At 53.8% G+C, this 21,756-nt stretch overlaps 1 protein-coding gene across 1 annotated transcript; it reads right to left on the bottom strand.

The window, feature by feature from the left end:
- Positions 1 to 4,980: 4,980 nt before the first annotated feature.
- LOC116947297 (mRNA decay activator protein ZFP36L1-like) lies at positions 4,981 to 16,874 on the bottom strand. Its single transcript, XM_032962858.2, has 2 exons — positions 16,448 to 16,874; positions 4,981 to 11,688 (listed from the first exon to the last, which is right to left on the bottom strand). The coding sequence occupies exons 1-2, from the start codon at positions 16,499 to 16,501 to the stop codon at positions 10,309 to 10,311; spliced, it is 1,434 nt and encodes a 477-aa protein (XP_032818749.2). The 5' UTR covers positions 16,502 to 16,874; the 3' UTR covers positions 4,981 to 10,308.
- Between the last annotated feature and the right edge of the window lie 4,882 nt (positions 16,875 to 21,756).

Here is a 21,756-nt window from a genome sequence, read left to right as displayed (position 1 = left end):
GAGTAGGGAGAGTTGGGAGAGTAGGGAGAGGAAGGGAGAGTTGGGAGAGTTGGGAGAGTAGGGAGAGGAAGGGAGAGTTGGGAGAGTTGGGAGATAAGGGAGAGTAGGGAGAGGAAGGGAGAGTTGGGAGAGTTGGGAGAGGAAGGGAGATGAAGGGAGAGGAAGGGAGAGTTGGGAGAGTTGGGAGAGTATGGAGAGTAGGGAGAGTAGGGAGAGTTGGGAGAGGAAGGGAGAAGGGAGAGGAAGGAAGAGTTGGGATTAGTTGGGAGAGGAAGGAGAGTAGGGAGAGTTGGGAGAGGAAGGGAGATGAAGGGCGAGGAAGGGAGAGGAAGGGAGAGTTGGGAGAGTTGGGAGAGTTGGGAGAGGAAGGGAGAAGAAGGGAGAGGAAGGAAGAGTTGGGAGAGTTGGGAGAGGAAGGAGAGTTGGGAGAGTTGGGAGAGGAAGGGAGAAGAAGGGAGAGGAAGGAAGAGGAAGGGAGAGTTGGGAGAGTTGGGAGAGTTGGGAGAGTTGGGAGAGGAAGGGAGATGAAGGGAGATGAAGGGAGGGGAAGGGAGAGTTGGGAGAGGAAGGGAGAGGAAGGGAGAGGAAGGGAGAGTTGGGAGAGTTGGGAGAGTTGGGAGAGGAAGGGAGAGGAAGGGAGAGTTGGGAGAGTTGGGAGAGTTGGGAGAGGAAGGGAGAGGAAGGGAGAGGAAGGGAGAGTAGGAAGAGTTGGGAGAGTTGGCCGTGATGAACCCCCACTGCTCCTCGTCCACGACCACCCTCCTCGTCTCCACTCCTCAACGTCTCCTCCACTCCTCCTGTAACTCGTCCTCAATGAACGTTGTGAGCAAGCTCCCAGCACGTGGAGCGAAACGTTGGACATTGTGTCGAGGATGAGCAGGGAGGAGGATGAGGGAGGAGGAGAGAGACGAGTGGGAGGATGGGTTTACTTTTAATTATTTCATGAACTTTGCCATCGTGTTGGGGTGCCGATGCTGATCTCTGTCCGCTCATCTTTGCTCACCTGCGGTGTTTGCTCAACTGTATGTGCTCACTTGTTCACGCCTGCGTGTGCTCACCTGTTGTTTACCAATGCTCACCTGTGCTCACTGGCTAATCCCCTAAAACACTTGACCCTAACGCGCACTAAATGGCCGTGCAGGAGTAAACCACGCTCTTGAGGCCCAATGAAAACATCAATTACAGTCATTTATCAGGCGACAATATCACTGGCGAGTGATAGGTCTGAACCGTTCCTCGGCTCACCCACCAACCCATCCGACCCGACCCGCCACCCGAGCCATCCCTTCACCAACCGGCACACTGACAAGCCTGGCGAAGTGTCGTCGTGGTCGTTTGCTCGCATTCCATTCGTGATGAAGCTGCCGGCATGTGGAGCGAAAGGCGCTGTGCGGGGTAAGCCTTCACGGCGGATTCAAGCCAGCGACGTTCTGTTGTAGCCGTGGCCGCGGTGGTCCCGCCAGGGTCGGGAACCCCTGTGGACCAGCCGAGGTAGTTGACATCTCGCCACCACAGGCACGCTGTTCCATGTGTAGTGACATAGAATTGGCTATGAAGCAGCATAGCGCTGGCTGCTGGCGGGGAAGGGGATCTGCAGCTTACAGCAGCCCTGACGTCAGCAGGCCACGTGATAGACCAGAGGGGGATCTCGGGGAAAGGTTACGGAAGGGGCACATTGAGGAACCCGCTCGTAGGTTCTAGAAAGGGCATCGCCCAGTCAGGACAGCCTAGCAGCCTAGCAGCTGTCCTGACTGGGCAATGCCGTCGACCATAAACGGATTTATTTTAAAGTGTTAACCCCGTTGGTGCTTGTTAATAAAGAGTGCCTCCAACTCTCCGTGTCTCCGAGTTAGTTACTACACACGTACCCGGCCACACACGTGTGTGTGTGTGCGCGTGTGTGTGGATGTTGAACTTCTTTCGCCACCGTACGTAGCCAACCCTGACAATCGGAGGCGCGTCGTTAAACGCCTGCGCACCACGTGGCAACTTTATACTCTTTGGGTCTTTCGGTAAAGTCACGTAGGTAGAAAAATACTAAAAAATCACGACGTTCCGATCGCAACACAAGCAATCGTCTTCAGGTGAAAAACACAGCGTATTGTCTGTATTCACTTTGTTTTTTCACCTGAAGACGACCGCTTGTGTTGCGATCGAAACGTCGTGATTTTTAAAAATTATTTTTATACCTACGTGACTTTACCGACAGACCCAAAGAGTTTGAATTCCTGCAGTCACGAAAGCTTTGAGTAAAGATTTAACTCTAGTTTAGTTTGGCAACGTTGGGCGGTGGAGGGTCTCACGACACAGCCGTCATTACGTGGCCTCACCCAAAACAAATCGATTGTATCGTGCAGGATGTAATGTGATGGTGGGGAAAGAGAGAGGGCGAGGAACGGGAGAGGGAAGAGAGCAGGAGGACAGAGAGAAGAATGGGGAATAGGAGGAAGAGGATGGGAAGGGAGCGGAGAGACGGGAGCCCAGGGTGTAGGAGAGATGAGGAGAGCGAGGAGGGATCGGCTGCATCTCTGCCTCGACGCTTGCCGTCGAACAAAGGCGGCGGTCACCGCATCACGCGGCGCTTTTGGATGCGCTTCTGCGGCCGTCTGGAACGCTCTCTTCCTTCCGATGTTAGGAAGCTACCGGAGTTATGTGCAATTTTAGATGATCTCGATTGAATTTTTTTTTCATATATATAACTGATGTTTGTGTTTAACCTGTCGTCCTTCCCCCGCACCTCCGACTAACACGGTTGGCTACGTACGGAGCAAAATAAGTTCAACACAAACACATGCAGCACCTACATTGCGCATTATACGTTTTTTTTGTGTGCACAACTCAGAATCTCTATTTACCCTGGAGAAATCCAATTAGCTATGAAGCTCTTTTTTTTGACAGACATTCATACATCCGCTGCTGTCCGCTGTACGGAGCAGCGGCGTCTGTTTTCACAGGGGGCCCGGGGCGAGGGGCTTAAGAGTGGGGGTGACAAGACACAGGTCACGTGATTTACGAGAGGCTCGAGCTTATTTTTTTATTATTATTCAATTACGGTCTGAGACCTTGGCAGTCAATTTTTTGCAATGATTTTCATTTTCCTTCCTTTCTTTTTTGGCCGAGTTCATGACCTCTCGTGATCAAAACCTGGAAATGGGCTTTTTTATTTCCAGCTGGCGTCACTTGGATTTAGTGCGCTGTGCGTGGGGCGATTTGGGGGGGGAGGGGGGGTAGCACGATGGGGGGGGGGCGGTGGAAGTTGTGGGTTGGGGGAGTAGGGGGGGGGCTTTGTCAATCACGCAACGGGAAACTCCAATAAATATTCTCTCTTGTTGGCTCTTCTCTCTCTCTCTCCCTCCCTCTGCTCTCTAATCCTGCCCTGGTATTTATTTGGTTTCAAATAAAATAGCTGAAGGATGTGGCACAGCGGTGGCTGGGTTTGGTGCGTGGTGCCCGGTTAGGAGCGGGGATATGGTGGGATTATAATTTGGGGGGGGGGGTTAGGGGGGGCTGTAGGGGGGGAGGCTGTTGAGGTGAGATCAGGTTCCCATGCATTCGTTCACCACTAGTCGACACCGATCGCTCACCACACTTCGCTCACCACTAGTCGACACCGATCGCTCACCACACTTCACTCACCACTAGTTGACATCTATCACTCACCACACTTCACTCACCACTAGTTGACATCTATCACTCACCACACTTCGCTCACCACTATCACTCATCAGGCGCACACCACTACCCACAATCCCTTGTCCCTTCCTCACCCACGACTCACTCACTCGTTAGCCCTCGCTCACACACCGCACACTGATCATCACTCGCTCGCCGTTTAATCACCACTACCACTCACCACCACCACCGCTGCCGCTCACCTATCGCTTTCTCACCACTCGCTCACCACTCTCGCTCGCTCATAAACACTCGCTCACCACTCGCGCCTTCCCTTGTTGCTCCACTACTGCAAACATACGCAGAACAACACTCACCATAGCCAAAGACAAATATACCCCATATAGCCTTAACAGACTGTTGGGGCAAGTGCTGTTAGCGAGTAGCCCCTATGAAGGCATTCACGGCACACGATGGGGTGGGCGACCAGCACCACGCCCGACCGCCTTTGTGGCGATGTTTTCACATTGCACCAGGTACTCATTTTAGGCTGAGTCGACTTAGGGGAGTGGGGGGGCACTGGAACGGTTCGAATAATCTTCCATGATTTTGGCCGTGAGCGGGAATCTAACTCGGGTCACAGGATTCGTAGCGCCGTGTACGAATTGCGATGTCACCACCATCATTAACACCACCACCACTCACTACCAGAAAGTCAAATACCACCACCATTTACACCACCACCACCACCACTCACTCACAGAAAGTCAAATACCACAACCATTTACACCACCACCATCACCACCACCACTCACTCCCAGAAAGTAAAATACCACCACCATTTACACCACCACCACTCACTACCAGAAAGTCAAAAACCACCACAATTTACACCACCACGACCGCCACTCACTCCCAGAAAGTAAAATACCACCACCATTAACACTACCACCACTCACTCCCAGAAAGTAAAATACCAGCACCATTTAAACCACCACCACTCACTCCCAGAAAGTAAATACCACCACCATTTACACCACCACTCACTACCAGAAAGCCAAACACCACCACCATTAAGACCACCACCACCACTCACTACCAGAAAGTCGAATACCACCACCATTTACACCACCACCACCACTCACTACCAGAAAGTAAAATACCACCACCATTTAAACCACCACCACCACTCACTACCCGAAAGCCAAATACCACCATTAACACCACCACCATTCACCACCAGCAGTCCAATCAACACCACCATGAACACCACCACTGATATTGCGTTAACAAGACCGTGCAAACAAACAAAACAACAATGAGAAATAAACAAATACACACGTCATTATTCGTGTGTTTACCTTTGAATTTTTATTGTGTTTTTTTGTTATTTTAAATTAAGCCACGTCTTTTGTTTGTCTGTTCCATTTTAATCGTATGTGTTGTAAAACATCATCATCATCATTCTACATGAGCCACGGTGCAGCAGTTGTGTTCCAAGGAAAAAATTCCACGCATCCCCCCCGCTCCTCCTCCCCCCGTGGGGGTCACGGGGGTCAAACATTGATGCGAAATACGATCCCCCCCGCAAGCGTGCGCAGCCTATCACAAGATAGAACCTCCCCCATGCGCATCCTATAACATTAACAACCGCAATCACATAACTTAACACGCTAATCATAATTAATAATAATGAGAGCATAGAAAATCTATCGTTTCAACATCACCCGATAAATATGAACGTAATTTTTTGTTTTGCTTAAACGACCAGCAACAATAATAAACGACAACAAGAGAAAAAAAAAACATTGTAATAAATAATTTAAATAGCGGTTGTGCATTCCATAATAATGATAGTATTAAAACATAATAACAAAGAATAAGAGTTGAGCTCAAATTTCTGATAGAGATGTAACCATGTGAGTTTCTCTCTCTCTCTCTTAGCAAAGTCGGCTGTTTACAATTAGATGAATAGGCCGGTGGAATGAGTCAAATAATAATAATAAGTCCACTGATTGATTAAAGTATCATAATGACGAACTTGTTGTGTCGTTCATTATTCTGACCAACAGCCTGTTGTCCGTACCCACCCCGATGAAGGTGGGAAACCCCCGCCACCTCCACTTCCCGTGACGCGGCTGATGATGCCTGTCACCTCCCGTCCAGCGGCACACCACACACACACACGTAAGGGAAGAGGCGATGCTATGTTTTCTGACGACCGTTATATTCGTGTAAATCCGATTGGGTCTAGTTGATCGTAAAGCGTGAATCGGAGCATAATCCGATGACTTCAGTGGGTAGCCACAAGATAAGTAACGAGAAGTAATCGGACTGCGGCCCCCAGTTACACGAATGAACGGGCTCATACGTTGTAACGCTGGCGGCTCCGCCTTGAGTTGTCAACTTATTGTCGTCTCCCGTAACTATGCATTCCGCAGTTGCGTGCCGCTGTCGAATGCAAGGGACCGGACTCCTTCAACTCTCTTAAATATGCGGCCACGTGTTTCGCAAACCGGGAGCCCAGAAAAGAGAAACCACAATCGATAACAATAGCAATAATAACATTGTAAATCACAGGACCGAGAACGGAAACGTCACGTGTTGAGGCTTTGTGGAATAATAGCGAATAAAAAAAGGCAATAATTAACGACAGAAAATAATTGTCCTCTTATGTTAACCCATACATTATCGTTATCATCGTCAGCATCATCATCGATTGACAAAACAGTGGAATGAAGATGATGGATTCCGTTTGTGTCAATGAGTGTAGTTAATGTATTTTAAGGCTCTGTAATTTATAACCGACGGAAGGCATTTCACGGTGTATGTAGTTCATTAAAAAAAATAACTTGCGGTGAATCACGATTCAAATCCACGGCGTGACGCCAAGACCACAGCGGCGCTTGAAAGAAAGTTATTTAAAAGAGACCGCCCCCCTATCCCCGCACCCCCCCTCCCCCCGTCCTTCCTCAACCATACTTCACCACGCCGGTAGTTGTGGGTGGTGGCGAGCACGTGGGGAATGAGAGCATAGAGTTACTGTACAACAACGCCACCCCACTACGTTGTCACGCGGCAAGTCTGTGACACCCATTACGCACTGCGGTTACCAACCCACACCCCCCCCCCCCCCCGAGTATATTTATTTATCAGCTTTATAAAAATTCAGGTACTAAAGATGTGCCCTTTTATTTGATTTTAACCCTGTGCGCGAACGTCATTGAGAGGCTCACTCAACCACACACAACTCCTCGAATGCACCCAACCTGGATGTGGGGGATTTCAACTTGTGGGGTAGGAGGGAGGCAACGCCCCCCCCTGCCCCCCACCCCAAGAGGGAAGGGGAGGGAGGGGGGTTCAAGCATCTTTAGGGGGGAGTGGGCCGAGTCAAGGCTAAAGAGTCCGCAGGTGTTATAGGCTTGGGAGAGCGGTGGGTGATGTCTGTTGCTCATAGCTCAGTGCACATAACCACGCTCGCGACGCCACTGTCATTGTTTCTTTGCCAAGGCACAGCCAATTACAATAAAATAACTTTTTTTTTCGCAACAACAACAATAATAAAGGTTGATCCACGGGCAGTATTATTCAGTTTACAGAGCCCTCTCACCAATCCACTGCTGCATGATAAGGCCTGCTCACCCCCCGCAACGGGGTTCGTGAGACCATACTTCACCACGCCGGTCACGCTGATGTCAGCCGCGGGTCGTGAACTGAACTCGGGTTTAGGCGGGGTTCTAAGCGCAGCGCCACCGCTCCCCGCTCAACGACAACCATTTGCACACCCGTTAAATTACGACGCTGCCACATTCTCCGGATTATAAGACGCATTTATCCTTCCAACTCCGCGGCCCACCTCACACCACACCCCGCACAGCACACCCCGCACCTCCCGGTATTTTAAAGCAAACATTTGGTGGGTGCGTTTATACTTTCCGGAGCGTCTTATAATCCGGAGAATTGTGGCAATTATCGCCATGGTCAAAAAGAGACTCGCATGCTGAGTTAAATAGGAAGGCACTGGTTAATAGTTAATACATTACTAATATCATCACCATCATGATTATAATTACAATCACCCTTATCATCATCATCACGATTATCAACTGGCAAAATGTAATACAAAGATCACGTAACTATCACCCATCCAAAGGCAGTTGGAAGTGTGCACCGCGTGGGTAAGCATAACGGGCTTACTAATCAAGCCATCAAGACATTTGCTTACAGCATCAATTAATAAAAAAAACCCTTTTTTATTACGTGTCTCTCACCTTCACCCCCTTAAATTGTTTTATCCCGGTTGTTGCTAGCGGCGGCGTCGCGAAATGACAAAAAAAAGAATCCATTCGGAAATCGAGCGGAGCAGTGAGACGCCCCCCCCACCCCTCCGTGTGAAGAGAACGGTCCACGGACGCGGATATCACAGAGCCACATCTGAGATTCCTTCTTTTATCAAGTGTCACGCTCTCTGGTCCACACACAAAACGGCCCACGGAAGTGACTATCACAGAACTACCTCTGAGACTCCATCTTTTATCAAATGTCACGCACTCTGGTCCACACACAAAACGGCCCACGGAAGTGGCTATCACGGAGCTACCTCTGAGATCCCTTTTTTATTCAAGTGACAACTCTGTTGTACGCACACAGTAGAGGGCAACACGTTCCCACCCGCTCTGCTACATGAGAGCACTGCTGTTCGTAGCACGACAGTCAACCGGATAATTTTAATTCTAAGAGCTGCAACTGAGCCAGATTGTGAACCTAAAAACACACGGCCACCTTTGTCTTCCCTACGGCCGAAGGCACTTTTACGTGACAAGAGACGAGAAGACGTTTCAGCGCGTGGGCCTTTTTTCAGAGCTGGCAGAGAGATCCACGGAGTCATTTCACAGTGTGGGGGGGGGGGGGGGGGCGGGGTAATTGCTTTGTTGAGACGTTACAATCCCAAATAAATGCAGCCCCTGAAATAATTTCAACAAGTCACAGTCTCCCTGTCTGTCGATTCTCTCTCCGCCCTAAAGGAGGCCCATTGCCCGAAATATTCGTGTATATTACAGGACCTATGCAGCTGATTCATTAATGGCTAATGAGCAGAGCCCTGTACGATTAAGTCAATTCTGAGAATTAATCGATGCACAATTAAAAGTGAATGTTTTTTGGCGGTTGGTTAGTCGCGCTGGTGACCAACCCCCAAATCCTGTCCTCGTGAAGGCTGGAAACCCCCCACCCCAACCTATATGCATGCCACCCGAATAGTCTAGTAACGAAACCGATGATCGGTAGAGCAATCGATCGCTTTGGCTATCGGTTGACAGCCCGGCTATAAAAACGATGACTTGAATCAGATCTGGGTGGCTCGTAAACTCGTTCAGACATCGGCCAAACATCCCAGTGCAGGGTCCTCTTTACTACGCGGCATAGGACTCATCGGATAAATAAATGCATATCATTATTATAATCATTATTCAAACGAATATCATCAACATGTATTTGTAATATTAACACCGTCACAATCAGCATTATAGTTATTGTTCATGTTTAACATAAGGCGGTTAAGTTTTTGTTCCGCTATAAGTCACAGGGCTTCCAGTTCAGAGTAAGATACATTTACTCTCTCCAATAAAGAATCGCCATCATCAGTCATGGTATATCCACTGCTGGATGAAGGCCTCCCCTAAGCCACCGCCACCACCTCTCACGATCATGCGATGTAACAAAGTTCCACCCGGTCAATCCGGACATGCTTTTTCTCTCTCTCCCTCATTCACCATAACGGGTGGCGGTACAGCAAGTCGGTGGGTTTTGCGAACCCGCGTGCGAATGGGAGTGTTAAGTGGCGTTATCCCATCGTACACACACACACACAGCGTGGTCGTGGGGTTTCTCCGGTGGTTTTTTTGGTTGTCTCCCCAAAGAGCAACACGAAAGGCACACGCACGCAAAAATCCAAACTCTCGATCATTATTTAAAGAAAATAAAAAAAGTAGTTGGAATTCATGGCCAAACGTAGCAGGACCCTCCTGAAAGAGATTCTTGAAACTTAAGTGAGGCTTTCCAGAACAACTAATTACGATTTTTTTTTACGATTTGTTCCCATCATCAATTAATAATATTTATATTTAAAATAATAATAGAATTACTTTATAAAAGTCAACTCTGAAACCCCAATGGATGTGAAATGCGAGTTGGAGGTTCGGTTGCAAATTAAAGCCACGTGGAGATCGATCGGATCAATCAATTAATTACTCAATCAATCAATGTATTTATTTATGAATAGAGACCCTCATTAATCAATCAATGAATACAAATAGACCCATCGACTCACATCGATCACCGGGACAAATGCGACGATGAAAACGGCGAGGCGAAAATGTTGTTTCATTGATCTTTGAATCTGCCCGCGATCCGCTAGCCCGTGAGATTTCCTAGAATTAATCACTGATGGGCGGTGGGTGGTTTGGGGGGGCTTGTTGTCGGGGGGGGGGTGCTATGAGGTGAGAGGGGGGAGGAGGTGAGGGGAAGTCACGGCGGGGGGGGGGGGGTTCGGATTATTTCCATCACGATTGCTGAGCACAGCCCCAAGCCCCCAAAGACAATCCCACCCACTCCACCTACCGCCCCCCCCTCCCAAACAAAAAAACCCGCCGAGCGGCCAGCAACAAACGGCACACCTCCCCTTCTCCGCGGCGGCCCTCAGTCGTCGGTGATGGAGAGGCGGCTGAATATGGGCAGCCTCCGATTGGGGTCCATGACGGGTGACTCGGAGCCACTGAGGCTGCCCGAGGAGCTCATGGAGGAGCTGCTGCTCGCGCAGCTGTCGTGGTCCGAGAAGGAGGAACCCTGGGGGCTCGGAGGCGGCTCCGACACGGGGGACGGCGCGCAGCCCGCGGGGCGCCTTTGCTCGCAGGGCGCCTGGCAAGTCGGCGGAGAGGCGCCCCCTACCGGAGCTTGCTGTTGATGATTCTGCTGCAACTGATGCTGCAACAACTGCTGCTGCTGCTGCTGCAACTGTTGCTGATGCTGCTGCTGCTGCTGGATTGGACGTGGAATGGCAAAGGGTGCGAACATGTTGGCCAGCTCTTGGTGAGAGAAGGTGAACGCGTTGTTGGCGTAGCCCCCCGCGGAGTAGCCCGACGAGGAGGACGACGAGGGCGGTGGCGTCGACGACGACGCCGAGGAGGCGGAGGAGGAGGAGGACGAGGAGGCGGCGGCTGCGGCGGCGGAGCTGACGGGCGCCAGGAGGGCCGCGTCGATCTCCGCGTAGAGGCCCGGGGGCGGCGGGGTGAGCGACAGGGGGCTGTGGAGACGCGGCGGCGAGTCCAAGCCGAGCATCGCGGGCGTGGAGAAGCCGGAGAAGCTCAAACTGTGCTGGAGCCTCGGGCGGTCTCCACCACCGCCGCCGCCGCCGCCGCGGCCGCAGTGGGCGGACCTCTTCTCCTCGGCGTTGTGGATAAAGTGGCAGCGCGGGCCGTAGGGGCAGAAGCCGATGGTGTGGAAGGTGCGGCAGAGTTCGGTCTTGTACTTGGGGTGGCGCACGAGCGTGCGCAGCTCGTAGGCTCCGTGCGCGAACTGGCACTTGTCGCCGTACTTGCAGGCGCCGCTCTCCTCGAAGGGGCGGCACAGCTCCGTCTTGTAGCGGCTCGAGCTGTTGCTCTGACCGCCGATGCCGCCGAGGCCACCGCACGGAACGGCGGTGGCGCTGCCGGCACTGGCGACCCGGTGAAGTGGGGGCCGCTCCCCGCCCTCGCTGTACGATCTGTCGCGGAATTTGCCCTCCTTCGAGAAGATGTGCGGCGGCTGCTGCTGCTGCTGTTGATTATGCTGCTGCTGCTGCTGTTGATTATGCTGCTGCTGCTGTTGTTGATTATGCTGCTGCTGCTGTTGTTGATTATGCTGCTGCTGCTGCTGTTGATTATGCTGCTGCAAAGTTGGTTCCGCTTTGAAGCAGAATTCTTGGAACTTTGGGGAGCGGTGGCGTCGATCGGAGAAGATGAAGTTGCCCGCGGGCGCAGCGCTCGCCGGCTGAGATCGCTTGTCCAGGATCCCCATGCTCAGGCCTCTGCTGGAGTTACTCTGTGGCGGACGAGGAGACAGAGAGAGAGAGGGGGAGGAGAGGGACGCGGGGCAGACTTTAAAACCACTTTTATTGCTTCCAGCAGCAACAGCACTGGAGCCGATTTCGATACGAAAGATAAAGTCACCAGCAACAACACAAAACACAATATATTTTTTTAAAAATCCACGCGCTGCGCGGCACGTGGCGCTAAACGCGCCACGAGCGACAGTTCAGGTCAGTTCATTTATTTTGGTATAGCCCTTTTGGTATAGACACAGAAACGTCACGTGGTGGTGGTGGCGGTGGTGGCGGTAGTCGCCATTCACGCCGGTAGAGAGGGGCTCTTCCGCTCCCCCCCACCCCCCCACAGAGGTGAAGGGTGGTGGCGAGAGATATAAGTGGTGGAGAGATAGCGGCAAGAGGTGGGATAGATAGAGGTGGAAGAAAGCGGTGGGAGAGAGAGAGAGGTGAAATAGAGAGAAAGGAGACAGAGGTGGGAGAGGGATGTGGCGGAGAAAGAGGTGGGAGAGATACAGGTGGGAAAGAGCGAGAGAGACGTGAGAGGGATAAGTGGGAGAGAGAGAGATGGGAGAGAGAAGTGGGAGAGAGAAAGAGAGTGGTCAGTGTGTCGGTTGCCACCTGTCCCAGATTCCCGAGGACCATCTTGTTGAGGAGGAGGAGGTGGCAGCTGCAGCCCACCCCCCCTCGCCGCCGAGAACCCTGCAGCGTTCCGCGGGACGCGAGTGGTCCCGGGGAACCCTGGCCGGAGCAAGGCTACGCCACGCTCCACGCAACGACCCATCCCTCCTCTTCCTCCGGCAAAACGAGGCACACGCGCAGCCCCTGCAAGTGCCAGTTCGCGCCACTGTTGGCGGATAGGCGCCCCCGCCGGAGGGAGCTCCATAGAGCCTCCCTCTATACCTGGAGGGCACTTGGCCTACTCTTCCACGGTAGTACTCTTCGACAGTACGCGATGGTGGGTAGTCACCCACACTTTACCGCACCGCGTCGATCGACTGCGATGAACCCATTGACACTGCTGGGTGGACAGAGGCGGGGCGGGTGATGGGACGGTAAGAAACTCGGCCCCCCCGTTGTTGCTACTGCCGCGCCGGGCGATCGAATCGAGCCGGCGACCTCTGGCTTACGAAGTCCAGCGCGTCCGCTGACCATCGCGCTGCGAACGATGTTATTTATTTATTTATTACGACACGAAGGCGAGCGAGCCGGAGCTGCACGACAGTTCACGTGACTCGGGATCTTAGCAGCACGCGAGCTGCCCGTGCACGAGGTGCGGCTGCCTACGTGGGGCTTGTGCACGAGGTGCGAGTGTGGATGTGTGTCCGTGTGTGATGCAGCTGCGTGCCTGCGTGTGTGAGGGGTGTGTGTGTGTGTGAGGGGTGTGTGTGTGTGTGAGGGATGTGTGTGTGAGGGATATGTGTGTGTGTGAGGGGTGTGTGTGTGTGTGAGGGATGTGTGTGTGAGGGATATGTGTGTGAAGGATGTGCGTGTGTGAGGGATGTGTGTGTGAGGGATGTGTGTGTGTGAGGGATGTGTGTGTGTGTGAAGGATGTGTGTGTGTGTGAGGGATGTGTGTGTGTGTGTGAGGGTGCCTGCGTGTGTGAGGGATGTGTGTGTGTGAGGGTGCCTGCGTGTGTGAGGGATGTGTGTGTGTGAGGGATATGTGTGTGTGTGAAGGATGTGCGTGTGTGAGGGATGTGTGTGTGAGGGATGTGTGTGTGTGAGGGTGCCTGCGTGTGTGAGGGATGTGTGTGTGTGAGGGATGTGTGTGTGTGAGGGATGTGTGTGTGTGAGGGATGTGTGTGTGTGAGGGATGTGTGTGTGTGAAGCATGTGTGTGTGTGAGGGATGTGTGTGTGTGAGGGTGCCTGCGTGTGTGAGGGATGTGTGTGTGAGGGTGCCTGCGTGTGTGAGGGATGTGTGTGTGTGAAGGATGTGTGAGGGATGTGTGTGTGTGTGAAGGATGTGTGTGTGTGAGGGATGTGTGTGTGTGAGGGATATGTGTGTGTGAAGGATGTGCGTGTGTGAGGGATGTGTGTGTGAGGGATGTGTGTGTGTGTGTGAGGGTGTCTGCGTGTGTGAGGGATGTGTGTGTGTGAGGGATGTGTGTGTGTGTGTGAAGGATGTGTGTGTGTGTGAAGGATGTGTGTGTGTGAGGGATGTATGTGTGTGTGTGTGAGGGATGTGTGTGTGAGGGATGTGCGTGTGTGAGGGATGTGTGTGAAGGATGTGTGTGTGAGGGATGTGTGTGTGTGAGGGATGTGTGTGTGTGAGAGATGTGTGTGAGGGATGTGTGTAAGGGATGTGTGTGTGTGAGGGATGTCCGTGTGTGAGGGATGTGTGTGTGTGTGAGGGATGTGTGTGTGTGAGGGATGTGTGTGTGTGAGGGATGTGTGTGAGGGGTGTGTGTGTGTGAGGGATGTGTGTGTGTGTGAAGCTGGGTGTCTGTGTGAGACTGTGGGGAGCGGTAGTGTAGCGGTTAGCGCTACGCTGCGCTATAAACCCAGCGACCCGGGTTCGATTCCCCCTCACGGCCAACACCAGTGACGATTATCTGAACCGGTCCTGGACCTCCCCTAGGTCGACTCAGCCTCAAATGAGTACCTGGTGCAGTGTGTAAACATCGCCACCGGGGAGACAAAGGCGGTCGAGCGTGGTGCTGGCCACCCACCCCCTCGTGTACCGTTCTGGCCTTCATAGGTGCTGGCTAACAGCACTTGCCTCTACAGTCTGTTAAGGCTATATGGGCGATCTTTGTCTTTTTGTGTGGCTGCGTGAGGCTGTGTGTGTGTGAGCCCGTGCGCCCGTGTGTGTGAGGCTGTGTGTTTAAGTGAGGCTGTGTGCACGTGTGTGTGAGGCTGTGTGTTTAAGTGAGGCTGTGTGCACGTGTGTGTGAGGCTGTGTTTAAGTGAGGCTGTGTGTTTAAGTGAGGCTGTGCGCCCGTGTGAGTGAGGCTGTGTGTTTAAGTGAGGCTGTGTTTAAGTGAGGCTGTGTGCACGTGTGTGTGAGGCTGTGCGTTTGAGTGAGGCTGTGTGCACGTGTGTGTGAGGCTGTGCGTTTGAGTGAGGCTGTGTGTCTCTGTGTGATGCTGTGTGCCTGTGCGTGTGAGGTTGTGTGTCTGGGTGAGACTTTGTGTCTAAGTAAGTCTGTGTGTGTGTGAGAGGCTGTGTGTGTGAGGCTATGTGTCTGTGTGAGGCTATGTGTCTGTGTGAAGCTGTGTATCTGTGTAAAGCTGTCTGTCTGTGTGAGGCTGTGTCTGTGAGAGTGTATGTGTGCGGTTGCACGTCTGCGTGTGTGTGAGGCTGTGTGTGTGTGTGTGAGGCTGTGTGAGAGTCCGTGTGTGTGTGGTGCGCTGTGTGTGTGTGGTGCGCTGTGTGTGTGAATGTGCGCATGTTTGTGTGGAGTGATAGTGTAGCGGTTAGCGCGCTGCGCTTCGAACCCGGCGACCCGAGTTTGATTCCCGCTCACGGCCAACACCAGTGACGATTATTTGAGCCGGTCCTGGGCCTCCCCTAGGTCGACTCAGCCTCAAATTAGTACCTCGCCACTTGGGAGACAAAGGCGGTCGGGCGTGGTGTTGGCCATCCACCTCCTCGTGTGCCGTGCCGGCCTTCATAGGTGTTGCTCGCTAACAGCACTTGCCCCAACAGTCTGTTGAGGCTATACGGGGGATCTTTGTATGTATGTATGTATGGGTGTGTCTCTATGTGTGTCTGAGTGTTTCTATATTTGCGTGTAATGTTCTGCAAAAGCTTGTAAAAAAAAGTGGACAAGTTACCCTATGTCATATACTATAGGGGCAAGTGCTGTTAGCGAGCACCTATTAAACCCGACAGGGTGCGTCACCAACACCACGGCCGCCTTTGTATCCCCATAAACACACCACACCAGGAACTCATTCCAGGCTGAGTCGACCTAGTGGAGGCCCAGGACCGGGATTGGCTCAGACACACGCGTCACTGATGTTGGCCGTGAGCGGGAATCGATCACCGCGTGCATATCGCAGTGCGCTAACCACCGCGCCACCGCTCCCCGCACGTGTAAACATCCCCCGTGTAGCCTTAACAGACTGTTGGGGCAAATGCTGTCCGCGAGCACCTATGAAGGCCGGAATGGCTACACGAGGGGGTGGCTGGCCAACACCACGCCCTAGCCGCCTTTGTCTCCCTAGTACCGATGTTTATTGCACCGTTCACACGTGTACACAAATGCTGCATGGTATAATGCATTGCTTATATCAAGTGTAATATAATAAGTATAGACTCACGCACGCTAAACAGTCACTTTCACACACACAGTCGGCATTGCAGCGCAGTACGATAACCACACAAAGACAAAGATCCCCCGTATAGCATTTAACAGATTGGTGAGGCCAAGTGCTCTGAGCGAGTGAGCATCTGTGAAGGCCGGCACGGCACGCGAGGGGGTGGGTGGCCAACACCACGCCCGGCCACCTTTGTCTCCCCAGTTGCTGATGCGTTTTTCACACCGCACCAGGCACACATTCATTAAGGTCCGAGGCGACCTAGGGGAGGCACAGAACCGGTTCAGCAATTTTCTGTCACTTTGCGGGCCGGGTCAGTAGCGCAGTGCGCTAACCACTGCGCCACCGCTCTGCAACCACAACACACACGCAAAGATCCCCCGCTTATAGCGTCAACAGACTGTTGGGGCAAGTGCTCTTAGGGGGCAAGTGCTGTTAGCGACCACACACACACAGACTGTATGTGTGTGTGTATACTGCAGTGAAGATTACCTTATAGACACAATCGCCCACGTCAAAGAGTCCCGCGAGGAGAGCTGTAGACATTATCGGGGGGGGGGGGGGGGGGCGCTTGAAGGCCAGAAGTTCTCCAAGCCACAGAAACACAAACTTTTACCCTCCCCCCCACCCCCCTCTTCCCCCCAGCAACATCCACTGCCAACTGCGACGTGAAGCAGAGCAGAGGTAAAGAGAGAGAGAGTCGCGCTGGAGCGAAGAGAGCGAGAGAGATGAGTCCGGCAGAGAGACACGGACAGAGGAGAGGACACGGACAGAGAGAGACCTCCGTTTTGCACTGACTGCATAACAAGCCTCAACTTCAAGAGTTTATCCGAGAGGCGAAGTTTGGAGTCGTGGTCGAACGGAGGCGGAGTCTCGCTCGCTCTTCCACCCCCCCCCCCCACACTCTCGCCCTTCCCCCCCCCACCACTCTTTCTTATTTTCTTTAAACTTTATTTTTTTTCTTACACGAGAGGAGAGAGGGTGTGACGGAATGTTGGGGGCTGGAGGGGGGTCAGAGCAGATGGGGGGGGTGGTGAGTGGGCGGGAGGCAGAGAGAGGGGGAGATGTAGAGAGAAGGGATGGGTGGGGAGGGGGAGAGAGCGACAAGGGGGGAGAGGGAGTGGAGGGGGAGACGGAGGGGGTGGTGGTCTGGGGTTAGAGGGGTGGGGAAGGGGGTCGAGGGACAACGGGGGGAGTTGGCGGGGAGGGAGGAGGTAGTGGGGCGGGAGAGAAGTGAAGGGGGGGGAGAGAGAATGGGGGAGGGAGGGAGGGAGGTGGAGAGGGTGGAGCGAGAGGAGAGGGCGTGGTGGAGAGGTTTGAGGGGAGCTGGACTCCGGAGGTAGTTTCGCTTGAGCTGGTGATGGTGGTTGTGATGGTGCTCGCGAACAGCACTTGCCCCTACAGCGTGTTCAGGCTACGCGGGGAGGATCTTTGAGGTTGAAGTGATGGTGTGGGGAGCGGTGGTGTAGCGGTCAGCGCGCTGCGCTACGAACCCGGCGACCCGAGTTCGATTTCCGCTCACGGTCAACACCGGTGACGATTAATCCGAACGCGGTCCCGGGGCCTCCCCTAGGTCGACTCAGCCTCAAATGAGTACTTGGTGCGGTGTGTAGTAAACATCGCCACTCGGGGAGACAAAGGGCGACAGGGCGTGGTGGTTGTTGTTGTTGATACACAACAACTTCCTGCGCTGTACCGATCTTAACAGGCGCTCGCTAATAGCCCTTGCCCGCGGCGGCCTGGGTGTCTACACGGGGGATCTTTGCCTTTCTTCCATGGTGGTTGGCGATGCTTAAGCTGGGACGGCGGCGGTGGTGGCGGCGATGGCTGGTGGCCGCATTTGATCATAGGAGGGAAGTTGTGGCACTGCTTCAACCAGAAGCCGCGCGTGCGGTTTGTGGAACTGTCGGTGTTGGAGAGAGAAGGGCGAGTGCGGGAGAGGGCGGGGGAGGGAGAGAGTTTGGAGAGGGGGAAGAGGAGGGGTGGGGTTAGAGAGAGAGGAGGGGAGAGTTGCGGGACGGGAGTGATAGAGAGAGGGAGATGCGGGGGGTGCGGGGCGTGGAGGGGAGGAGGGGGTAGAGAGAGAGGGGGGGGGGTAGTGGGGGTGGGGGAGACAATTTGGGAAGGAGTTGGAGAGAGGCATGAGAGTGTGTGGGGAGGGAGAGTGGGGAGGGAGAGTGTGTGGGGGAGAGTGTGTGGGAGGGAGAGTGTGTGGGGAGGGAGAGTGGGGAGAGTGTGTGGGGAGAGAGAGTGTGTGGGAGGGAGAGTGTGTGGGAGGGAGAGTGTGTGGGAGGGAGAGTGTGTGGAGGGAGAGTGTGTGGGAGGGAGAGTGTGTGGAGAGGGAGAGTGTCTGGGGAGGGAGATTGTTAGGAGGGGAGAGTGTGTGGGAGGGAGAGTGTGTGGGGAGGGAGAGTGGAGAGAGTGTGTGGGGAGGGAGAGTGTGGGAGGGAGAGTGTGGGAGGGAGAGTGTGTGGGAGGGAGAGTGTGTGGGGAGGGAGAGTGGGGAGAGTGTGTGGGGAGAGAGAGTGTGTGGGGAGGGAGAGTGTGTGGGGAGGGAGAGTGTGTGGGAGGGAGAGTGTGTGGGAGGGAGAGTGTGTGGGGAGGGAGAGTGTGTGGGGAGGGAGATTGTTAGGAGGGAGAGTGTGTGGGAGGGAGAGTGTGTGTGGAGGGAGAGTGTGTGGGAGGGAGAGTGTGTGGGAGAGTGTGTGGAGGGAGAGTGTGTGGGAGGGAGAGTGTGTGGAGGGAGAGTGTGTGGGAGGGAGAGTGTGTGGGGAGCGAGAGTGTGTGGGGAGAGTGTGTGGGGAGGGAGATTGTTAGGAGGGGAGAGTGTGTGGGGAGGGAGAGTGGGGAGAGTGTGTGGGGAGGGAGAGTGTGTGGGGAGGGAGAGTGTGTGGGAGGGAGAGTGTGTGGGAGGGAGAGTGTGTGGGGAGGGAGAGTGTGTGGGAGGGAGAGTGTGTGGGAGGGAGAGTGTGTGGGAGGGAGAGTGTGTGGGGAGGGAGAGTGTGTGGGAGAGTGTGTGGGAGGGAGAGTGTGTAGGAGGGAGAGTGTGTGGGGAGGGAGAGTGGGGAGGGAGAGTGTGTGGGAGAGTGTGTGGGAGGGAGAGTGTGTGGGAGAGTGTGTGGGAGGGAGAGTGTGTAGGAGGGAGAGTGTGTGGGAGGGAGAGTGTGTGGGGAGCGAGAGTGTGTGGGAGGGAGAGTGTGTGGGGAGGGAGAGTGTGTGGGAGAGTGTGTAGGAGGGAGAGTGTGTGGGGAGGGAGAGTGTGTGGGAGGGAGAGTGTGTGGGAGAATGTGTGGGAGGGAGAGTGTGTGGGAAGGGAGAGTGTGTGGCGAGAGAGACAAAGACGGTGGCGTATACTATCGAGTGAGCAGGCGGTGCAACTGCACCGGGGCCGGGCTAAGAGACGGGAAGGGGTAGGGGGGTCAGAGGGAGGAGGGGTGACATTTAATTCCTTACACCAGGACCCATGCCAACCACTACACACACTACTGAAGAGAGAGAGAGAGAGGGGGAGATGGTGGTTTAATTACAAGCTGGGTCTGTCCGGGACCGCGACCGGCACACCACATCCAGGTTACCCCAGTCGCTCCGGCTGCGGGGACACAGACGCGTGATCGAGCCTACCAGCTGGCATCGACCGGGCAACCGCTTTAGCTCCTAACTCCACAAGGAGTAGGAGGAGGCAGTCTCTCATCCAAGCGCTGAGCAGCATCAACGCCGCTGAGCGTCTCAGATCCGTGCGTATGTTCAACTTCTTACGCACCTTACGTGGCCAGCCGCGCTCATCGGAGGTGCATTCGGGCTGACTTGGTCGTAAGCAAGAACAATCACCAACAACAACAACAAACAACAACCAAGAACTAAAATCACCCCCCCACGCCACTCAAATTTTCTCGCCTCCGCTAACCATCAAGATGACGTCACAATGGACTTAACTGACCAAGTCCAATTCGGTCGTTGATGTTTGGTCCGTTGGCGAGGGTGCGTTCATCCCGTTCCGTCGAACTTCGTGATAAAAGCCCCCCCCCTTCTACCCCCTCCACTCCCTGCCCCCCACTAACATTTATTCATTCTCCGTGCAGAATCAATCACCACAATGAAGTTCCGCTCAAGGGGCTCGTGACAGCCACTAATTGCCTCTCTCTGTGAGTTGTGGGTGTTTATGTTTTAAAGTTTTGGGGGTGCGGTGGGGGGGTGGAAGGAAAGTGGGGGGGGGCAGGGGGGAGGTTAGGGGTGGACGAGGGTGGACAGAGAGGGCGGCCGAGTTGACTGCGGTCCACTGGACGGCAGTATTGGTTAGAGACGAGGGTCGGGGAGAAATAGTCCGTGAGTGTGTGTGTGGGTACGCGCTCCCTAACAGCACTTGTCCCTAGAGCCTGGTAGAGGCTACACGGGGGACCTTTGTCCTTTTGTTCCCGTCGGGGGAGCGGTGGAGCAGCGGCGAGCGCGCGGCGCTACGAGCCCGGCGACCCGAGTTCGATTCCCGCTCACGGCCAAAAACAGCGACGACGATCTGAACCGGTCCTGGGCCTCCCCGAGGTCGACTCAGCCCTTAAACGAGTTCCTGGTGCGTGCGGTGGCGTGTAAACATCAGCACCGGGGAGACAAAGGCGGCCGGGACGTGCTTCTGGCCACACCATAGGCTCCGCGGGGCAATCGGCCTTCATAGTTGCTACTCGCTATCAGCGCTTGCCCCGACAATATGTGAAGCGGTCTTCTTCATCGCAAGGTCCCCGTGGGCTCCTGGCGGTCCATGGTGGCTCCCGGCGGCTCCTGGTGGCTCCTGGTGGCCCCTGGTGGCCTTGAGTACGGCCCCCGAAGTGCGGCACCCGCCCCCCCCACCACCACATCATCATCGTTGTCGTGCTGCTGTCAAAACTCCCAATGGGTTTCAAATCGTGTGGCGGCCCTCTCATCTGACGAGGTCTTATCGGCGAAAGTGACCCAACACCCCCCCCCCCGTGGAAATGAGTGTAGATTATCGCTGTGTGAGCCACACGAAGCGGGGATGCGGGGGGGGGGGGCACGTGGTTATAGGATTCTGCAGCTACACAGACTCGCGTCGGGTCTGATAATTTGTCTGGAGGAGAGTTTCGGTTGGGTCTTGTTTTATTCTTTTTATTATGCCACCTCGCGTGCGAAATGATGATCGAGGCAATGCGATGCGATGCGGCCGGCCCCCCACTCTCCCCCCCCCCCTCCGGCACACCCCCCCCCAATTTTTTTTTATACCAAATGTAGACGAGGTCCAGTTACGGGCGTGATTGTCACTCATACAAACAGCTCGTGTCGTAAATAATAATCATAATCTCATATAAAGAAGCAAATTACGTCAGTGATACCGTGAAAGAAAAAGAAACATATCAATGAATAAACGCTGTATGTGGTCGTGAAAAGTACAATTACAATAATCGGCGACGTTTCAGGTAATTGTCCTTCATTGCAACGTTATTCTAGGATAATAATAGTAATACAATGTTTTTTTAAATTTTCGTGTGATGAAGAAGGGTCATTTCACAAAACGTCGCCTATATATTTTATGTTTAGGCCACACTGTTTTTTTTTAAAAACCCATCCCATCAGCACACACGGTCTTTTGAACAACAGCAACAAAACGTCCAAAAAATTACGCACTTAACTCTCCTCCCTCCCCCACAACATTGACACAGAACCATAACAACCACCACCACAACAACCACCACAACCGCCGCCACCACCACCACCACAATCACCACAATCACCACCACCAGCACCAATGAATGGAGGCGTCTGTTTGTCCCCCACCAGATTACGAGTGACCCTCC

The sequence above is a fragment of the Petromyzon marinus genome, chromosome 29 (genome assembly GCF_048934315.1).
Source record: "Petromyzon marinus isolate PM22_M1 ecotype Great Lakes invasive population chromosome 29, UKy_Petmar_22M1.pri1.0, whole genome shotgun sequence".
Taxonomy (NCBI): Eukaryota; Metazoa; Chordata; class Hyperoartia; order Petromyzontiformes; family Petromyzontidae; genus Petromyzon; species Petromyzon marinus.
Note: the sequence above shows the minus strand (reverse complement) of the source record. Positions and strands in the feature narration are given on the sequence as shown.

Coding starts and splice junctions, on each gene's coding strand:
- LOC116947297 (XM_032962858.2), bottom strand. CDS start 16,501: ATGTCTACAGCTCTCCTCGCGGGACTCTTTGACGTGGGCGATTGTGTC. Junction 11,689..16,447: donor TGGGCGATTGTGTCTATAAG/GTAATCTTCACT, acceptor CGTCCGCCACAG/AGTAACTCCAGCAGAGGCCT.